Source organism: Pollachius pollachius (assembly GCF_949987615.1).
Source record: "Pollachius pollachius genome assembly, chromosome: 20".
Lineage (NCBI taxonomy): Eukaryota > Metazoa > Chordata > Actinopteri > Gadiformes > Gadidae > Pollachius > Pollachius pollachius.
In genome coordinates this window covers 3,160,048-3,181,438 of record NC_136953.1, presented here as the reverse complement: position 1 = coordinate 3,181,438, position 21,391 = coordinate 3,160,048, and the positions used below count along the sequence as shown (strand labels likewise).

General features: G+C 46.0%; 4 protein-coding genes across 4 annotated transcripts; 2 read left to right on the top strand and 2 right to left on the bottom strand.

Moving 5' to 3' along the window:
* Window positions 1–375: 375 nt before the first annotated feature.
* On the bottom strand, window positions 376–4,811 carry tada2b (transcriptional adaptor 2B). The gene is made up of 2 exons (XM_079757666.1): window positions 4,523–4,811; window positions 376–3,813 (listed from the first exon to the last, which is right to left on the bottom strand). The coding sequence occupies exons 1-2, from the start codon at window positions 4,793–4,795 to the stop codon at window positions 2,470–2,472; spliced, it is 1,617 nt and encodes a 538-aa protein (XP_079613792.1). The 5' UTR covers window positions 4,796–4,811; the 3' UTR covers window positions 376–2,469.
* A 538-nt stretch (window positions 4,812–5,349) lies between these two features.
* On the top strand, window positions 5,350–7,663 carry cfap184 (cilia and flagella associated protein 184; the record flags this gene model as incomplete). The annotated part of the gene is made up of 3 exons (XM_079757610.1): window positions 5,350–6,141; window positions 6,409–6,717; window positions 7,337–7,663. 3 exons carry the CDS (start codon window positions 5,350–5,352, stop codon window positions 7,661–7,663), a joined length of 1,428 nt encoding a protein of 475 aa, XP_079613736.1.
* A 2,253-nt stretch (window positions 7,664–9,916) lies between these two features.
* Window positions 9,917–11,211, top strand: pop7 (POP7 homolog, ribonuclease P/MRP subunit). The gene is made up of 2 exons (XM_079757741.1): window positions 9,917–10,023; window positions 10,322–11,211. Exon 2 carries the CDS (start codon window positions 10,363–10,365, stop codon window positions 10,816–10,818), a length of 456 nt encoding a protein of 151 aa, XP_079613867.1. The 5' UTR covers window positions 9,917–10,023; window positions 10,322–10,362; the 3' UTR covers window positions 10,819–11,211.
* Window positions 11,212–13,948: 2,737 nt separating this feature from the next.
* Window positions 13,949–19,387, bottom strand: epoa (erythropoietin a; the record flags this gene model as incomplete). Its single annotated transcript, XM_079758390.1, has 5 exons — window positions 19,348–19,387; window positions 15,518–15,648; window positions 14,903–14,989; window positions 14,338–14,502; window positions 13,949–14,101 (listed from the first exon to the last, which is right to left on the bottom strand). Exons 1-5 carry the CDS (start codon window positions 19,358–19,360, stop codon window positions 13,949–13,951), a joined length of 549 nt encoding a protein of 182 aa, XP_079614516.1. The 5' UTR covers window positions 19,361–19,387.
* Between the last annotated feature and the right edge of the window lie 2,004 nt (window positions 19,388–21,391).

Below are 21,391 nucleotides of genomic sequence, written 5' to 3'. Positions count from 1 at the left end.
TTCGTCCTCCCCTTTATAACAGAATTTGGTTAATGGACAAAGGATGTCAACTGTGTTTTGGAAGTTAAGAGTGTTGTGTAAAAACTTAACATTTAAATGGGTGGAAGCTTTCATTCAACACCTTGAGTGCATGTAGGGAGTTGAGCTTAGTTCAGCCTAAATTAGATTGTTTTCTAATTGACAATATGAAACCAAGCAGGGTTGTGATGAGATCATTTTTAGAGTTCTACTGCTAACTAACCTGTGCTTAAAGTAGTGATAGATGCCTCAGCAAAAGCAGGTTAATGGTCAGTATCAGTGAGATGCTGAGGAAATAGTTGTCAAACCTGTTGACGAATGAACAGGCAGATTTGAAAGTATAAAGCATTTGCACCTTTTTAATACAAAAACATACACACCGTGTCATGTGCAACCACAGTTAATAGAACAGCAAAAACGCACAAATGTAAGTTTATATAGACTTATGAATAAACTATTGGTATAAAATGGAACAGCTCGACAACATGCCATGACTAGACGGAGGTTTAGAAAAATGGATTTTACACACCCTCCTACATTTGCTGGTCTTAATTACAAAAGCTATACAATTCTGAAATAAAATACTGTACATTTCACAGGTCAGTATTTTAACCTCTTCTCAGATTTATCGTACAAAATTATTTACAAAGTTGTTGCATGTCTAAAAGAAGAAATCCAGCACAACGTATAATAGAAAATATATTCCCCCAAAACATGAAACAATATTGAGCAATTTGAATTGCTATTTTTTCAGAGACATGTATACATGAAGGGAATCTTATGGGGAACCCAACAGCTAGCTTCACATGCAGAATCACAACATTTTGGTCAATTACTCGAGACAGCGATGGCTTTCTTTCCACAGTAGGAAAGAAGAAGACCGTTACACAATCACGTATTATGTTCAAAGGAACCAACCGTACTAGCCAATGAAAAAGGAGTCCCCTCACTTAAACAATGAAAAAAAACTGCCATGGTCAAAATGCAGGAAAGCCTCCACGTACATACGACGACGTACCCACTGCCCAAAACATACGGATGGTATGGGGGATCTTTGAGAAAAAGTATTAATCATGCTTTTTGTGTGCAAATGTAGCATCTTTGTACAGGTCCGGACAGTCCTGACAAAAGACCACACACATTCTGGATCTGTCATTCACCTATCCAATTAATCCCACCTAGCTCCCTGTCTAAAGTAACTTTTTTTCCCAACTGCAGATGAAGGGAAATGATCTTCACTGTGCCCAATGAACATTTAAACACCCCATTATGAGACCTTTTCTCTCTTCACAAGAACAATGACGATTTGGACGATGATAGGCTCAGAGGGAGAAAGCATTGGAAGACAATCAACAAATATTAAACACACTTCACTTGTAGGCTTAACAATGACACCTACTTTTCAAACCACTTGCCCAAACCAACTAATAACCTGACATTTGAATATTATTGATTAGCTATTCAAGTGAACTGGTTACTGCTCAGCACTTCCAAGGTGCACATCCAGAATGTGAGGTTGGCAATGAGCCACAGTGTTTCAGGGTGACAAAACATAAGTCAAGACACAACCACCTTTTTCCATCCTTGAAGAAGGCGCTATTAAAAGAAGATGGAACAGATGAAAGGACTCACTAGCCATGCATTATATTACCAAAACAGAGCAAACCATGAGTTAAAACAATGACTGTACGTGGTGAGACAGGGACAAAATTGTGTCCAAAATGTTTGTTTTTTTAATATATAATGCCCTAAAGATTAGGCTTTTCTCTTTATAAGTACTCTGGGGGAATCAGAGCAATGTTATCACAGTCTGTTGAGCAAATTAAGCTAGGTCTTATCCGACTTTTGATCTACTGGGTGCCGAAATGCAAAAGCTTTAGATATAAAAACAACTGTTCTAGCAAACTTTAATAATTCCAGGGCTCCATTGGAGCCATAGTTCCATCTCTGTGCCTTCCAGAATAACCTCCTTTTACGTTCAATGGAAATATTAATTTCAATCCCTCTCGGCTTTCAGCGCTGAAAGGTTATGTTAGGTGATCACAGTCTCCAACACAAATCAACATCGTCCATTATGAGCTGCCATAATAAAGACAACAGTCACTGGCTGGGTCAGTGTTCAGCCTGAACCTTCTCAGTTTCTATGTCAATGAGAGTCAACCCTCAGTGATGCAGACACACCATGTAAACCACTGTTTAATTCATATTACCATAGGGTCTCTGTACTTTAATGCAAAAATAAAGGCCTATGATTTCACCGTTACCATTTGTATGAAAATACTGGAAATACTTAAATTCAAAATGTTGTTTGTTCTCTCCTTGCAATTATTCAAGTTATACTTTGAAAAGGGGGGGGGGGGGGTACAATTCTCACGAGCAAGCACGGCCCGACCGGTAATCGTCTCTCTCACCGACAGCCAATAAACAAACGACGGCGGGGACGTCCCGCTGTTAGGAGGCGTCCCGCGAGATCCAGCCGCTCTCCGTCAGGAAGGTGAGGATGCGCTTCCTGAGCACCTTGTCCAGGTAGCCGGGCAGGCGGCTCTTTGCCGGGATGCCCTGCCTCTTCTGCAGGTGGTCCTTGATGATGAGGGTCTTGACGGTGAGGTAGCGCCCCGGGCTGAGGTTCAGCGAGCTGCACAGCACCTTCTCGCGGTCCGACAGCAGCTCGAAGCCCCCCAGGTTCTCGATGGCTGCAAACTCCCCGTCCTTGCCCTCTTCTTTCATCCCCGCCACGCCCCCTCCTCCGCCTCCTCCAATGCCCGCCCCGCCAGCTCCAATCCCGAGCACGCCCCCGGACCCCGGCGCCCCGCCCCCTCCGGCCAACCCCGCCCCTCCGCCCCCCCGCTTCGATGACAGCGACACGCCCTTGACGTTCTCCTTGCGCTTCTCGCGCTTGTGCCGCGCCGCCTCGTACTCGGCCGCCTCGTCCAGCCGCGCGATGCCGTTGCGGCGGTAGCGCTGCAGCTCGCGCACCTTGGCCCGCAGCGCGCGCTCCTTGTGCACGTTGTCGAAGAACTCCTCGAACTCCCGGTGAGCCATGAACTGGCAGAGCACCCGCAGGCGCGCCCGCTGCTCCTTTTCCTCCTTGGCGATCTTGCGCTTGGGAGTGGTTGGGGCGCCGGCCCCGCCGCCGCTACCGGCTCCCATAGCCGCGAGGATCCCGGAGGAGACGCCACCCAGGGCAGTGGCTCCCGACCCTGGTCCTGCCGTCCCTGCCACCGCACCTCCTCCTCCTCCTACTCCTCCACCACTCCCTCCACCCACCGCCGCCGCCACCGTGCTCCCAGCCGTACCTCCTCCTACTCCTCCTCCTCCTCCTCCTCCTCCTCCCCCCGGCCTCTCCTTGTCCTTCTTGTCGCGGCCGAGGAAGGCCGGCACCAGGCTGTAGTCACGGGCCACGTTCTTGCGGCGCTGGCGCTCGCGCAGCTTGCGCACGTACATGTCGACGTGGGCACGCTTCATCTCGATATCCACATCCTCGTCGTCGTAGTTCACCGACAGGCCGCTGATGAGCTTCTCGGCGTCCTGGTCGTACTCCACCTCATAGTCGTCCCGCAGTGGCATGTAGCCCAGCTGCTGCTGCTCGGCGAGGGACACGTCCAGCGGGGGCAGCGGGGTGGTGAGGGACGGGGACAGGGGCCCCCCGCTGGGACAGGTGTGGTCCGTGACGCGGTTGGGGATGTTGTCGGGGATGCAGGCCTTGCCCAGGTTGCCGTGGATGTACATGGTGACGTAGTGCTCCATGACCTCCTGGGGCGTCCGCGAGGCACCCACGTGCGTGGCCATGTCCTCCTGGGAAGCGAGGGGAAACACAAGCGACACGCGTTAAGGGGGATCGATGGAGGAAACGACCAACGTAGAAATTTAAATAACTATTGATATTTTATCAGGTAAAGGAATTGGGATTGGTCCTCGCCTAGAGTAAAGATTATTAACAACACATTATTTACGCACAATCTATAAGCCGCATACTATTGTAGCAGTATACTATTTATACATCTGTGACTTCAATTTCCAGTGAAAATATTGAAATAAACAGTTTATCTAAATGTTTAAGATCTTACATTAAGAAGCAAAATCGATCGCCCTATAACATGTACATTGCATGTGTACTGTTAACTTGACGGATACAACTCCTATATTCGTCATTCACAAGTTGCTCATCTTTTTCCCCCCAAAACATCCATTCTCTTTAGATGTGTGCAGACTCTTTGACTCATGCATGCATCAAATAGAGGTGGATTGGCAAATAAACCCCAGGCAAACAAAGCAATAGCTTAATATTTTTTATAATACACAAAAACTTCTCTTTCGGTCCACAGATAATATACACAGACTCATTTCGGTTTCTTAAAACAATAGTACTTGCTGAGGTTGTTTATATACTGTATGTCATACAGTGACAATACCCTGCTTACAGATTATAACCAGAAATGTGAATAATTAATCAGTAATCTAAAGTGAACAAAAACCAAACACGCAAACTTAAAGTGACAAATACCCAGTTTCCAAAGCCATACTGCTCGATGGCATCGAGCAGCGCCTGCTCCTCCCTGCCGGTCCAGCCTCCCTCCGCCTCCGGACCCCAGAGGGGGAAGCGGCCGCCGTCCACCTGCTGGTAGCCGTGCCACCTCCGGTGGGTCCCTATCTCCGCACCGGCCGAGAAGCACTCGGGGCACAGCTCGATGTCGGGGCAGTCGGTGCAGCGGAGCCGCAGGTTGGTGACGTCTGCAAGGCAGTTCACGCAGTACTTCTTCTTCCCGAGGTCGGCCATGTTTGCTCGCTGCTCCGCTTGTTGTTGGATGACGCAGCGCATGCGCACTGGCGGTTGTCTTTGCTGCGCCGATGACTCTTTGCCTCATGAATATTCATGAGCGTGCGGTGAGCGGTTGTGATTGGCTCAGATAACTGACGTTTGAAGACAATTGGAGACAACATGAATGGTTGTCACCGACGAATAAATAATAATAACAATTATAACCTGACTTCGTTTGAATTGGTAGCATTTTAAACGTACAAAATGATCACAAAAAGTATAATCTTATTAAACTTGTTGTGATAATTGTATACGTTTAAAACGTTACTCGTTTCCTCATGAACATTAATGAGCGGTGAGGCGAGTGATTGTGATTGGCTCACAGACCTAACGTTTCCACGACAACTGGAGATAACATGAATGGTTGTCACCCACGACTAAAGGCACACAAGAACTAACCTGACCTCGTTTGAAAAGGTTGTTTTAAAGGTATGCAATTATCACAAAAAGTATAATACGATTATGCTATTATAGAATGACATATTTCGAACTTGCCTGACTTTTTTCAACTTATGACCCAAATGGAGGAAGCAGAGGGAATAGATCAAAATGAAAATGACCACAAGTTGGAGAACGAAAACTCTGAGTCAGATAACGAGAACATAAACGAAGCAACTTCGATCGATTCATCTGAAGAGCTGTTCAAACCTCCTCTCCACAATGAGGAGGAAACGGCTATTGAAGGAACGCCAACAGAGCCAGACACACAGTCAGGGGGTCTCGGAGCCGGCCCGGAGCACGAGGGCGGGCCTTCTGTTGCTACGGTTACAGAAGAGGCTGAAGAGCGCCGGGCTTCTGTTGCTACGGTTACAGAAGAGGCTGAACCTACAGAACCAGGAGGAGACGGGGAACACAATGATGACCGGAACGACCCGGACATCAGCAGCGCCAGCTTGGTTTTGGAAGATGGCGACGAGGCCCCTCCTGAGACGGACCCGCTCTCCCGTGAGGACAGTGTCGGGTCCGAGTCCCCCGGGGAGGGTGATCGGGAGACCCCCGAGCAGGAAGCCTCGAGCGACGGGCACGAGGAGGAAGGTGTCTGCGAAGAAGGGGCGTACGCGCGACTCTATGACCAGCTGTGTGCTGAGAGGGAAGAGCTCCTTCAGCACAGCGGGGAACTGCAAACCAAGATCGCAGAGAACTTAGTGTTTTGGAAAGATACCGGAGGAGACGGCCAGCCAGAAGAGGGGATTCAGCCGTTGGATGAGCTCCAGCAGAGCTATGAAACCTACCTGACCCAACTGGGTGACCTCAAGAAAGCGCAGGCGGAAATGAGGGAGTTACAGACCCAAGAGTTGCAGCAGGTGAGTCTGGCAGCGGTTGATCCAATGTAACTAGAACGACCCTAGAACCAAACACAGACAGACAGACAGACAGACACACGCACACATAGACACACACAAACAAACAAACAAAATGTACCCACCATTTCCACAAGTGTAAATGGTGGGCACTAGGGGGTGGCCAAACACATCTTTTGGGGATGCGTGTACCAATCCCGGCCCCGCTGTGGACGGGCTCCTGGAACCAACCAACAGACTATCTAACTCCCCCCTTTCGTTCCCCCACAGCAAGTGGAATCCGAATGGCGGGAACTCGTGGCCCTCAAACGCCACACGGCCATGACGGCCCCGGGGCCACAGGCGGAGCACGCCGGCGTCGACGAGGTCCTGGGGCGGGAGCAGAAGTGCGTGGACGAGCTGGTCGCCGCCAAGATGGCGGACGTCCAGTCCAAGAAGAAGAGCCGCACCCAGCCGCAGACGGAGAACGTGTCCGACATGCTGCAGATGGTAGAGCAGAGGAAGGAGAGGCAGCTGCTGGCGGAGAAGTGTGACGAGGATCTGCGGAAGATACGGAAGAACTATGCAAGCACAATGCAGGTACACCTCCACCTCTCTATGGTATAAAGGTAGCACCATGGAGGTACACCTCCACCTCTCTATGGTATAAAGGTAGCACCATGGAGGTACACCTCCACCTCTCTATGGTATAAAGGTAGCACCATGGAGGTACCTCCACCACTATGGGTATAAAGGTAGCACCATGGAGGTACCTCCACCACTATGGGTATAAAGGTAGCACCATGGAGGTACCTCCACCACTATGGGTATAAAGGTAGCACCATGGAGGTACCTCCACCTCTATGGGTATAAAGGTAGCACCATGGAGGTACACCTCCACCTCTGTATGGTATAAAGGTAGCACCATGGAGGTACCTCCACCTCTATGGGTATAAAGGTAGCACCATGGGGAAAGCTCCTCCATCTCCATGGGTATTAAGGTAGCCCCATGATGGTACCTCCTCCACCTCTATGGTTATAAAGGTAGCACCATGCAGGTACACCTGCACCTCTCTATGGTATTAAGGTAGCCCCATGATGGTACCTCCTCCAACTCTACAGTATGGGTATTAAGGTAGCCCCATCATGGTACCTCTACCTCTCTCTTTGCACAGAGTTCCCTTCCATCATTCTCCATTCCCTCTCCTCCTCTGCCCAGGTCACGGTTCACATCAGGGAGAACCTCCAGTGGATCCAGGCGGAGAACCAGGCCAAGAGCGCCCAGCTGGCCCACTGGGAGGGCCTGCTGGCCCAGAAGAGGGAGCTGCTCACGGGGGCCAAGAGGGCCCGCAGCCGCCTGCGCTCCCAAGCCCTGGACCTGAGGCAGCGCTGCGGCATGCTGGCAAACATGGATCTGCTCAGGGACTTTGAGGAGCAGGTGGACGCCTGCGGACACCTGGAGGGCGAAGAGGGGAGTCTCCGACAGCGCCACTCCGAGGCGGCTCTTAAGTGCGCACGCTGGAAGAAGAAGCTGGGGAAGAGCTGATTGGGTGGTGTGTGTATGATTAAAATTATTAATTATATATATATATATATATATATATATATATAATTGTTTTAATACATTTGTTATAAAGCCTGTTTTCTTCTCCCTTGTTTTAGATAGATGGTCTGATAGGGTACCAGGTACTTAGCAAAATGAATTCACGCGTGATAAGGAGTATCACAACCACTACGATAGTAGAGGGATAAAGTAACATTAACCGAATAGATGTTTGTGATGCACAAAATCTTTGTCTTGTTTTATATATACAGCGGGGCAAAAAAGTATTTAGTCAGCCACCAATTGTGCAAGTTCTCCCACTTAAAAAGATGAGAGAGGCCTGTAATTTTCATCATAGGTATACCTCAGCTATGAGAGACAAAATGAAAAAAAATATATAGAAAATCACATTGTCTGATTTTTAAAGAATTTATTTGCAAATTATGGTGGAAAATAAGTATTTGGTCAATAACAAAAGGTCATCTCAATACTTTGTTACATGCCCTTTGTTGGCAATGACAGAGGTCAAACGTTTTCTGTAAGTCTTAACAAGGTTTTCACACATTGCTGCTGGTATTTTGGCCCATTCCTCCATGCAGATCTCCTCTAGAGCAGTGATGTTTTTTGGCCTTTGCTGGGCAACACAGACTTTCAACTCCCTCCAAAGATTTTCTATGGGGTTGAGATCTGGAGACTGGCTAGGCCACTCCAGGACCTTGAAATGCTTCTTACGAAGCCACTCCTTCGTTGCCCGGGCGGTGTGTTTGGGGTCATTGTCATGCTGAAAGACCCAGCCACGTTTCATCTTCAGTGCCCTTGCTGATGGAAGGAGGTTTTCACTCAAAATCTCACGATACATGGCCCCATTCATTCTTTCCGTCACACGGATCAGACGTCCTGGTCCCTTGGCAGAAAAACAGCCCCAAAGCATGATGTTTCCACCCCCATGCTTCACTGTAGGTATGGTGTTCTTTGGATGCAACTCAGCATTCTTTCTCCTCCAAACACGACGATGTTCTTTGGATGCAACTCAGCATTCTTTCTCCTCCAAACACGACGAGTTGAGTTTTTACCAAAAAGTTATATTTTGGTTTCATCTGACCATATGACATTCTCCCAATCCTGTTCTGGATCATCCAAATGCTCTCTAGCAAACTTCAAACGGGCCCGGACATGCACTGGCTTTAGCAGGGGAACACGTCTGGCACTGCAGGATTTGAGTCCCTGGCGGCGTAGTGTGTTAGTGATGGTAGCCTTTGTTACTTTGGTCCCAGCTCTCTGGAGGTCATTCACTAGGTCCCCCCGTGTGGTTCTGGGATTTTTGTTCACCGTTCTTGTGATCATTTTGACCCCACAGGGTGAGATCTTGCGTGGAGCCCCAGATCGAGGGAGATTATCAGTGGTCTTTTATGTATTCCATTTCCTAATAATTGCTCCCACAGTTGATTTCTTCACACCAAGCGGCTTTCCTATTTCAGATTCAGACTTCCCAGCCTGGTGCAGGTCTACAATTGTGTTTCTGGTGTCCTTTGACAGCTCTTTGGTCTTGGCCATAGTGGAGTTTGTAGCGTGACTGTTTGAGGGTGTGGACAGGTGTCTTTTATACTGATAAGGAGTTCAAACAGGTGCCATTAATACAGGTAACAAGTGGAGGACAGAGGAGCCTCTTAAAGAAGAAGTTACAGGTCTGACAGCCAGAAATCGTGCTGGTTTGTAGGTGACCAAATACTTATTTTCCACCATAATTTGCAAATAAATTCTTAAAAAAATCAGACAATGTGATTTTCTGCATTTTTTTTTCATTTTGTCTCTCATAGCTGAGGTTTACCTATGATGAAAATTAGGCCTGTCTCGTCTTTTTAAGTGGGAGAACTTGCACAATTGGTGGCTGACTAAATATTTTTTGCCCCACTGTATATATATATATATATATATATATATATATATATATGACTTACAGAATGATCACAGTACAATACCATAACACCTTTGTAATTCATTGTAGCCAAATTAAACTATATAATTATCATCCACAATGTTTTTGGTTGTGTTGGTAGAAGTCGGTTGCTTTGGCTGGTTGAGTGATACAACAGAATACAGCACATTGATGGGGTTTATTAGTATTGTAAGAATTTACAAACCATTCATCACAAGTCACTTTAAGCTCATGCAAACTGTATCTGTAGAGATGTCCACTCCGCTCCAGTCGGTGGCGGTATTGCATTACTCACTTCAATAAAAGAAAAATAAATAATGCTTCCGGAGCACGAAAATATACACAGACCAGGAATACATACACAGACCAAGAATATACCCCATTAAATGCAAGAAAACGACGGATAGTCACGTTGTATTTTCTCAAGGTAAAGTATATGATTTAAGTCAATGAATATGTGTTAGATCGTTATTTGTATCGTCAATGAACGTTGACATAACGTAACTGCAGTGTCTAGTCCGTCACATGGCACAATTTCGTAAGAATGTCGTTATTTGTTCACATAATAACATTACATTTCGTAAATGACTTATTATGCAAATGCATGTGTTTATGCATTGTTATCTAATATGATAAAAAAAAAAAAGGTTGGTGCATCGTGCAGCAAGCCTCTCCTGTTGGTCTCCACGCATTTAAAGATGCATGCATGTTCTTGTTCTCTGCAGGCTCTTCACCAGCGAGTTCTACTGCAGATCCACACAGCATCATGACCGACGGACGAGTCCCAGGGGCGGCCGTGCTCCCCCAGAACCCGCTGACGCCGCCCTCCGGCGGCCTCCAGTCGGTGGAGATGGACCCGGTGGAGTACACCCTCCGCAAGCGCCTTCCCCGCAAACTCCCCAAGCGACGCAACGACGTCTACGTGAACATGAAGACGGACTTCCGCGCACAGCTGGCGCGCTGTCAGAAGCTGCTGGAGGGCGGGGGGCACCGGGAGATCTGCGTGCACGGCCTGGGCCTGGCCATCAACCGGGCCATCAACATCGCCCTGCAGCTGCAGGCCAGCAGCCAGGGGGCGCTGCAGTTGGCCGCCAACACTTCAACTGTGGAGCTGGTGGACGACCTGGAGCCGGACGACCCCGACGAGGCCCCTGGGGAGCCCATGACGCGCACGCGCAATAACTCTGCCATTCATATTAAAGTGTATTACCCCAGCCCATAGTACCCAGTACCCGTGTGTGTGTGTGTGTGTGTGTGTGTGTGTGCGTGCGCGTGTGCGCGTGAGCCATTTGTCACTGCTCTGGTGTGGTCGCTGACCTTCAAGGAAATGGCTATAAGTTGAATCCTGTATTTTCTGTTTAAACTGATGAGTGTTTATTTCTTGGATTGTGTTGTCTGTGATAAGTAGAATGTGGTGCAAATGTATTAGGCAACTTTTAGTTTATTTATGGAAATGTTCAACATGACTTGCTTATATATAGCAGTGCCAAATGTGAATCCCTCTTTTTAATTTTAAGGCCTACAGAAATATTTTGTTTTCATATTTATATACATATATCTAAGGAATTAAATATTGCCAACGTGTCATGAAAAATAAAGTGGAATTGGGATACAAGATGTGTGTTCGTGCAGTCATTCACTCATGTGTGAACTGCAGGTGTACCGTTAAAGGGGGCCCAATATTTGACCTCCCAGTTGTGATGGATTAGCCCTGCAGATGGTACGGTCCATTGGTAGGACATCTCTCTGGCTAGACTTGTCACGTAGGGTTGACTTTGTAATTAATTGGAGTGAACCTAAAGGCATTGCATTCACACTATTTTACTTTACTTTAATTTCATTTGGCAGACATCTTTGTCCAAGGCGACATGCAACATATTTGACAACAAGCAGTACAATTATTGTAAAGCAGCATTATTGTAAGGTAATCCAAAGCAGACATTGTATGTGGTCTTACTAAAAACTTGCAAGCAAGTACAGAATACAATAAATAAATAAAAAAAGGACGAGTATATAAAAAGAAAATAGAGTCTCAAGACATCAGATGTGGCTAGATCAGTTAAGTCTCTAAAACAGTCTCTAAAACACTAGCGTTCAAAAGTTCACCCAGACTATTTCATGTTTTCCATGGAAACTCACACCTTTATTGAACAGTTTTCAGCTGTGCTAACACAGCTGAAAAGCCTTTTAACACAATTAGCTAAACAAACCATTAGAACACCGGAGTGATGGTTGCTGGAAATGGGCCTCTGTACACCTATGTAGATATTACATAAAAGATCAGCCGTTTCCAGCCAGAATAGTCATTTTCCACATTAATAATGTCTAGATTGTATTTTTGATTCATTTCACGTTATCTTTATTTTAAAAAAAACAGTGCCTTTTCTTTAAAAAATAAGGACAATTCTAAGTCCAAGTACCGCAGACGGTGGTGTATTTATTTATCCTTATCCCAATGAAGGATTAGGAAGCAGAGATGAAGCTTCATTGTTAATGTTGCAGGTCTTACGGAGGACTTCGGGTCCAGCCCCCCATTTCTGTCCCCTGGTTGCCCAAGTGTGATCCATTGTAATAACCTTTTTTTTTTGTGACTTTATTTCTCCCTGAATAAGCGGTAGCATATCAGCTGAGATAAGGACATCCATGAGAATTGTTAAAACACATTCTGAACCTTGAACGTAGGAAAATCAAATTGGTTAGTTGGCCACTGCGTGAGGCAAACCACACACTCCAGTGTCTCCAACCCACTGCCAAAATGTCCCTTATCGGTTGTTTTCACCAGACCTTGTTTCTCCCCCAATAGACTTATTGTTGACACATAACAAATCCACATCCTTTTTAATCCCGCAAATAATATTTAGAGTTAAAATAACTAAAGAATGGTGGGAATGCAGAGGGCTTAAGGACAAAACAAGAAAGAAAAACATCCTTAGGAAACAACGCTCTTGGTCACCATCCGTCGTTAAAGCTGGGAAGCAACAACTAACTAACTAACTAGACTCTAATGAAGTGGACGCGCGTCTCTCGTCAGCGACGCACGGTTCCAGTGTGGACTGATTGCTATGCCTGTGACGTGAAGCGATGACATACGAGAGTGGGAACAACGCACTGTTTGCAAGTGTGAATTAGAAAGCTTGGGAGTCCGGAAAATGGATTAGGTTTGAGCTCCTTGCAGGATGTAAGCCATAAAAAGCCCAATCACATTTCTTCCTGCTGGCATTGTTTTCCGCACGGATCCTCGTCGTTCAGCGCTGATTGCGCATGTGGCACTAGCGTCATCAAACGCACACACGTCATTTGGAGCTAAAACGATAGCACCAAAGACTAAACCGTTCTTTAAAAAAAAGACACAAAATCAAACACTTTTTCTTCTTTAATTAATTATTTGTCTGAATGTTTCTATACTTCTGGAGAGTAGCGAGTATAAAAATTTTAAAAGACAACGCTAGGCATCTCTACCCATATAGATACATGGTCAAGATGATCTTGGTGTGACGGACACCTCTACGGGTGAGCTCGAAGCTCTAGCCAGCAACCGGGGGCTCGAGGAACCCCCCTGACACACCTAAAAGGCGAGAGTGTAAAAAAATACATTCAACAGTGACTGCAGCTCTAAAAAGGCAGAAATAAAAATCTTTATAAATAATCTGTTGCAGAACAATTACAAATATATATTAAAATATTTACTGTAGAATAACATCATTGTGTTCTGGTGAGGCCAAGGATAAAAATCACGGCAACACTCCACCCGGCCTTCTCTGAAGTGGCGATGGGAAAAAAGATGTTGCAAACTTATCGTTCCGCAGTTTTCCAGGTGCAAACTATACTCTCTGTGTGGTCCACTGCCTTGCATTGTCCACTGCCGTGAGTCCACCATACAATCAGAAGAGGTGGGTTCAAGGGTCAAATTGACAGAAAACACCAACGCACGCACATACACACATACCCATACACACACACGCACACACATACACATACACACGTAGACGCGGTCGACACACAACAAGTATACACACACATACACACACACAAAGTGCTTGAAGAGTGCTGATTGGAAAGCTTTTAAAGCAGTGCAATTCATCTGCTTTAGTCTATGTGTGCTGCCCCCCCCCCCCACATGTCCAGACGCCACGTCTTCACATTCCAAGGTGCAGTCTTAGAAGATGTAAGGGCCGCCATTTTGGCTCTCAGCCTCCGCCCAAAGTCGTCCGTTTCTTTGGTACATGGCGGATACAAAATCTGCCACTTTCCGTTATGTCCAATAAGCGCGGTGGTAGGGTGGTCAAAAAGTGTTGAATACAATAAATATACAATTAAAGGAAAAAAAAAACTCTGTCCAGTTTCTTGGCCAATCAGCTGACGTCTTGCTGGCATGCCTGCGCACCCGACAGGAGGAGGTGCACCTTGCCACGCAGGAAGTTGACGTACACTTGAAGAAGTTCTGCGGCCGTGGATACCCGCCATGTATCTTCCCCGTCCGGGCCACCGTCTGTGGGGACGTACTCCTGAAGGAAAGACACGACCAACACCTCAATGTCATGGTGGACGCCATCACCAAACACGGCCAGGTTCATACATGTCCCTTCCACAGCAGCGGTATAATGCTACACAGAAAACGGCTTCTTTCGTAGCCTGCATTCAACAGAAAACGAAAGGTAAAGGTAAAATCTATCAACAGCCATTAGCACACCATGGATGAAATGAGTGTCCTTGCGTCATCTCTGAGAACGCAAAGCCTCACCTGGAAGTTGAGGCTGCGCAGCACGGCGTTGGTGCTGAGCAGGTTCCGGAGGCTGTTGTCTAAGTGGCTCTGCAGCGCTGTGTTGGTAACGGATCTCTGCAGCAGACTCAGGGCCTGGTGCAACAGCCACAGGCCCGACTGCACCTCCTGTGCTTGGACCTCTGCCTGGAACAACATGGAGTGCATTGGTTTCAGTGTTTAACCTTGACACAATCCCCTCTGAAATAGATATTTGTGTTGACTTATGAGCCTTTTTATCCAGTGCGACTTCTTTCAGTAAGCATTACGAGCAGGCTGTATATATATATAGGCTGCGGACATGGGGTTCGAACCCGGGAGTCAAACACCACAACCACTACGAATCCACCCTGCCGCTTTTTTCGTATAATTGACGTTCCGAAGGATAGGTACACAGCCATGCTACAGCATAGTATCAACCCTGCCAGGGTTAGGGGTTCGACTTCCAGGGGAGCCACCCGTGGTTAGAATGTATTCACTGATTAAATGCCCCCACCAACTGGCATACATCAGCCTATATATGCATTAGTTATGTTTTTTTACTTACAGTTTTCCTCTCCCAGATTTCAAAGTCAACTCTGGTTTGGGGAACAGTGACAGACTCAGAGAGACTGCATCCTTCCAAACACGACCGCTGAGCCGGGAGAGAGGATAAGACAGAAAGTGGCGTTATTCTCCTAGTTTGATGTCAATATTGAACTTGAAGTAAACCTTTGTGCGTATGTGCCACAAAGGCTGGGAGTTGTAGTGCACCTGGTGTCAGACTAAAACAAGAACAGAACCCATGACTTTGATAGATTTGTTGTAGCTTTGTTGTACTTGCCGTTTTATTAGTCATTCACTTTTCTTTTACCAGGCTATGAGATAGTCTGGGGAGAGAGAGAGAGGGTGTGTGCATGCATGCGTGTTAATGTGTGTGTGGGTGTTTATAAGTCTTTGTGTGTGTGTTTGTGTGTGTGTGTGTGTGTGTGTGTGTGTGTGTGGGAGTGCGTGCGTGCATGTTTATGTCTGTGTGCTTGTGTGGGGGACTTCGTGTTTATGTGTGTGAGTGTGTGCCTGCGTGTTTATGCGTGTGTCTGTGTGTGCCGGGATGTGTGCAGGTGTGTGTGTGTGCCGGCATGTGTGCGTGTGTGTGTGTGGGTGCATGTGTGCGTGCCCTCACCATTGCAGTCTCTGCGTCTCTGGCCTCCTTGATGAAGTGGTTGAGGACCCTCAGGTCGCAGATGGGTCTCAGAGGGGAAGGCAGGCAGGGTCGGGTCCACTCTAGCACTATCAACAGCAGGGCAAATAGTCCTGCAATCACACACACACACACACACACACACACACACACACACACACACACACACACACACACACACATAAACACAAACAATAATGTCTCTGCCAGCAGATCCCGGCACCAAGATGGTTGTCTTTAATTGGTTGGGTCGATGGTTTGGTTAGGTGAAGGGCGACGCTGAGTGGTCCCCCTACTTGGAAATCCCCTAAATGTAAATGTAAACACCACGGAGACCACAGACGCCCACAGTCATTAATATTTGTTGATCTTAAATCAATAGAAAGACTGGAGTTCTCTCGTATGCTGTGCCCCTTGTTGTCCAACCTTTGAACTGGGTTGTGACAGTAGTCATGTGGATACGTCATTCATTGAACATGAGAATTACAGCACCATTTCTCTGTGATTCATTCCATTCTATTTCCATACATTCAAAGTATCCCGAATTCCGTAATTACTAATCTGTAGCGGCTAAACAGGAAAATGTTTCTTCATGCATGTGCTGTCTTTTCAAGGTTATCGCCAATGAACAGACAAAGTTACCAGGATTTATTATCCAATGAAAAAAAGCTTTGCACTCAACAGAGAGTCTAACCCTTGCAGCAACAATTGCAATAGTAAAACTATTGTTATCAACTATAATGTTTCAATAATAAAGACTGGCATTCTAGAAAGGCCCATAACATTACTTTCCAAATTTGGGACCTGAACTTATTTGCTCTTTAGAACCCATGAAGCAACACACACACTAAGATACCTAGAAATAGGTTACACATTTAATTGGTCAGAAATTTAGCCTGGTTATTTTCAGACCACATGGCGCCATGGGACTGCAGAGTTCAGGCCTAGGCTCATGTTCACTGAGGATGTCATTTTTTGGGGATCTGAGAAACATACACACACACACAGGCACACACATACACGCAGGCACACCCGCATGTGCACACATGCACCCACACATGCACACACACACGCAGGCACAGACGCACGTGCACAATTACATACAAGCACACACACACGCACACACGCACACACACACACACAGACACACACACACACACACAAACACACTAGGGGCATCACCTGATGTCCCAAGGCATGCCGGCATCAATTATGTGGGCATGCGATTAGACACACGCTTGGCGCTCCGTTCGTGGAACAGAGTGCGCTTGGACAACTAAGCTAGCCAGCCAGCGCTTCTAGTGTTGTGGATCATGTGGGAGATCTGGCCTTCTCCGCCACCACCACCCCCCCTCTCCCCGTCTCATGCCATCTCCTGAATGCAGCCTTTCAGAGCCACATGGCTGTGTGACGCAGGCAGACGACATTGGAACACAGCACAGCTTCTTTTTTTTGGGTGAGGTAAAGGATACTTAGGCCTGACACAAAAACTCAAAGACCCCAGGACAAGACCTTCCCTAAAGAAACCAAACGAGGTTTACATGCACACTTAAGTGCCACACACGCTGACTAATCATATTAAGGTCCTACTCTGCAAAAGGTATTACAGATTTTACAGCTAATGACTTCTGAGTATTCTGTGGAATTAAGTGGTCAGTGCCATTTGGGAGACTGAAGTTCCTCAAAGGGTTCAGTCATCGTATATCCATGATGTATAAACACCTATTTTAATGTATCTGGTGCATCCCTGTGAACCGTTGAAGTTTTGGTGCATGCACACTGCACAGGAGGAATATACTGACAGCAAGGCCTCTTAGTGGTCATGAAAGTGAGCAAAGGGAGCACGTCCCAACCCACTGTGCACAGTCAATAAAGCTGCCTTTACAAGAAGCTTCATGTCAACTCCCCTGTAGCCACAGAAGTCCATACTGTGAACAACCCAAATGGGTTTCAATAATCCTAGTTTCATGCTGGAGATTGCAAGTTGCGCAAACTGCCAATTTTCACAGTTTGCACCTCACTAACATCCTTGCTGTCCATTGTCCAAGGTTGCGAGCGGTGGGTAAAGCGTAAGCTAATTATAGTAGGCTTTGGTATCTGTCCAAAAAGGCCGCCTAAAAGTGTGTGACTCAGCATTATCGGCCTCGACCTTTACCATGGTCTACGTGAGAATGAATGAATCGCCAGTGTGGAAACACGTGTTCCCACACACACATAGGCAACAGGCTTTAAATGGGGAGGGGATAATGGGTGTTGCACGGGAGAAAAATACCTTTGTCTTTGGCTACTGTTCAACACTGGCAGGTTGTAGTCGGATAGCCACATGTAGACATTTAAGTGTCTTTGTTGATTATCTTTATTGGTAAATAATAATGTATATAATAATAATAATAATAATAATAATAATAATAATAATAATAATAATAATAATAATGTATATAATAATGTAATCATGGTATGAACATATATATGAACTGCCATATATGAAAAAAAACATACAAGAAACAGAAATGTGTCTCTGTGTTCATTATCAGTGGTCCGAAAGTTAAGTTTTTGAGCATTAACTATTGTTTGAAGCTGCAGTTTTGTCTCTCTGGTGTTTATCTACCAAGCCACCTCTATTTGACCTAAAACGATGGTACTTGCTGAGGAGTTTGTTTCAATACTGTATGGCCTACATACATGATTCCCTGCTTACAGATTATAACCAACTGCGAGGAACAAGATGGTGAAGGAAACTGCGCTACTCTGCAGAGATATGCTCTCCTGTGTGTTAGGATGAGTCTGTTACTAGTCTGTGACTCATCGGTTTCCTAGAAGCGCAAATTCAGGTTTCACGTGCGATTTTGGAAACTTTCTCCTTCTGCAGAGTTGCGCCTGTATAGCCCAAAATATAGTACTTATAAGGAATAAATGGTTGAAGCACATGAGCGAAGGCGGGATACATGGCGCTCCAAACGCGTCATGACAACATTAAAAGTTGCATGCAATTTGACTACATTCCACAACCCTCGAAATACACATAAACACACCAACTGTATCCCACCGCCCCCTTTCCCCCTCTTTTTAGACCAGTGCGATATTGGTAAATCGGATACTGTACAATGCTGGATTTAACCGAGTAGAAATCTGAATATATGACGTTGGATGCTACTTTTAAGGATATGCTTAAGGACAAGTTGAGGGCTTTTGGGACAATTAATGACATTGTATGGCCTACATATATGGCACTAACCTGTTTAAAGGCAAAAACATAATAGTAGTCTAAAAATAACTTAAATGTCCATTAACAATGTATGGGTTTGAGAATATCCTTTTGAAATAAGTTCTCAATCTCAAAAAAACGATCGGAGCCAAACCAAAGTGAGTAAGTGAAACACTCTTACCTCTAACGATTTTCTGCGACATTCGCAAACAGGTGAAACATATTTTAAAAACATTGTGGAATAAATCTGTCGTCTGAACGGAAATCAACCTTTACAGGTCACACCAAAGGAGTAAGCATATAGTCCCATCCAATCCATGCACACATCGCCTTGTCAGGGTGATCTGAGCATGAACCTCATGTCCCGGTGGCGGGATAGAGGAATGGTCTCCACTGCAGCCCAGCTAAACGTTATATTCGCCTGACCTGAGGTCGGCGACGACGTGATGGCCCGCGGTGCCTTTTACGCGCGCCTTTTACGCACCGCAGCGAGCGATTAATCATCCACTGCCCGAGAGTCCCTGGACTGTTGAGCCAAGCGCCGACAGAGACACACAACAAAGAACACCGTTTTATAGTAGAAACATCAAGTGTATCCACAACTCACTGGTAAACTCCATATCCGTGTGTGCATAGTCCACTTCAGAGGGTCCTCACCAGTGCGCCCATGAGTCCGTCTATCGCCCATTAATTGGAAACGAAGCTCTTTTGTGGATCTTATCCGGTAGGTGTTACTACAAAGTGATGGCGTTCTTTTTTTTATTTATGACTTTGAAAATAAAGTAGCATTGTTTTGGTGATGACTATCTGAACTACTTCCTCCTCCAAAGGGAAAATATTTTTCTTTTATTGTCATCCAGATAATCTGCATGTCTCCTAACAATTGCCCTAAAAAAGTAAATAACGTCTCCCCAAAAGACGTGCGGTAACTTCCCTCCCATTATTGTTCTCTGAGTGATCCCCTCAAACGTTCATTTGGTCTGGCTTCATGTTCCAGAATTGGCTGAAAAATAAAAGGAAAGAAAACAGGGCAAATCTATCCAACCTAGTTCATTTGGCTTATCAAAGTTTCTTGGCATCATGATCTACTATTCAATCCTAATCAGTGTTTCTATGAAACCAACATCCAGCCCAGATCGTGTGATTGTAAATTCATCAGTATTGAATAATAAACTCTTTAACCCATAATACGAAACACCTGATTTTGGCTAGGCTCTCATGGAAATTACTCACATTCACGCAAAGAAGAGGAGCTACTCGTGACAAGTGTGTGTCGAGACATACATCCTGACCTGATACCTGTGTTCCCCTCCCAACTGATGTTTACTGTGTTTATTCTGGGAAACTCTCATTTACCACGTCCGCTTTGGCCGACGTCTTAACCTCATCCAGGAAAAGATGAGGAATCCCCCCCCTCCCCCTTTAAACAATGATGAATTCATCGTGATGCAGAGAGCATAGGAACTCTTTCAAGGAAGTTGACCTAAGGGCCACTGTATAGCGACAGACACACCGCAATCTTTGAATACTTTCCGCTTGATATATGCTTCCTCGGGACACAACCACGTGACCACAGCAGTCTCTCCTATGCCTCTTCCATTACAAACCCTCGATCCGGGGGGAAGGAAAATCCTTTGACCATAGCGCTACCTTTGCAGGAAACAGACATCAATTCAGGAAGATATGAATGCACAAGTATTTGAGAAATGTTTAGCTTTTTTGTGGCCATCCACTGGTTAGAGTTTTGTGTGATCCTGCCGAGACAACAGCGCGGCCGCTCCTATTCTGCATCGTATTGCCAGTGTCATACATGGAGACATCAGAAAGGCTGTCCTCAAAACGGCCCCTACGCGAGAGGGGAAGCCGCCAACGTTTCCTGGAAGTCCTGGATCCTTCCGGGGGTCTACCGGAAGCGGTGACGTCTCCCAACAAAAGCCCTGGAAGGGCTTATGTTGAGTGACCCAAAGGATCGGCGTCAGAGACCAAAGGCCAGCGCATGTCCAATGTTAAAACATTTATAGGATAATTTGCCCCAATCAGCATGTTCATCGTCCGACAAACAATCTTGCTCATAATCATCAGCGTGGCTAGCAATTGAAAACATTCGGGGCTAAAGCCCAGAAGTTAGGGCCCTTTTAAAAGGGGGGTTCGGGGGTTTATCCCCCGAGAAAATGTGAAAATCGGGCTGATGAAATATGCAACTGTAACGTAGTTTGAGAAGGAAAGGAAAGACCAATCGTCATGTCTGACTCACGTCGGGGCAGGCCTACTGAGTAGGTAAATGTTTACGTTAAGGATAAGAAAGTGCACCACATACACCAGAAGCCAAAATGAGGCATTAGAAAAGCTGGTTGCCAAATAAACACTGTCATGCGCCTACCCAATGAATTTAACCGGGTTGAATTCACTGCGGGTCTCCTGAATCGGTGCAAGCAGCACTAAACAGCAATATTGACGTTATTGCGCTATGCATATAGAATACAATTTGCAACAAATGATTCTAAATCTGCCCATAAATGTACACGACAGAATTTTGCCGTTTTCACTGGCTACAATATTGCATCTGTCAGTTGTCAAATTTGCTGAACAAAATGTTAAACTTCAATAATTGTTCATAGTCAACTTGTCCATTTATTTAAGCTTTCAAAAGC

Coding starts and splice junctions, on each gene's coding strand:
- pop7 (XM_079757741.1), top strand. CDS start 10,363: ATGACCGACGGACGAGTCCCAGGGGCGGCCGTGCTCCCCCAGAACCCG.
- tada2b (XM_079757666.1), bottom strand. CDS start 4,795: ATGGCCGACCTCGGGAAGAAGAAGTACTGCGTGAACTGCCTTGCAGAC. Junction 3,814..4,522: donor AGTATGGCTTTGGAAACTGG/GTATTTGTCACT, acceptor CTCGCTTCCCAG/GAGGACATGGCCACGCACGT.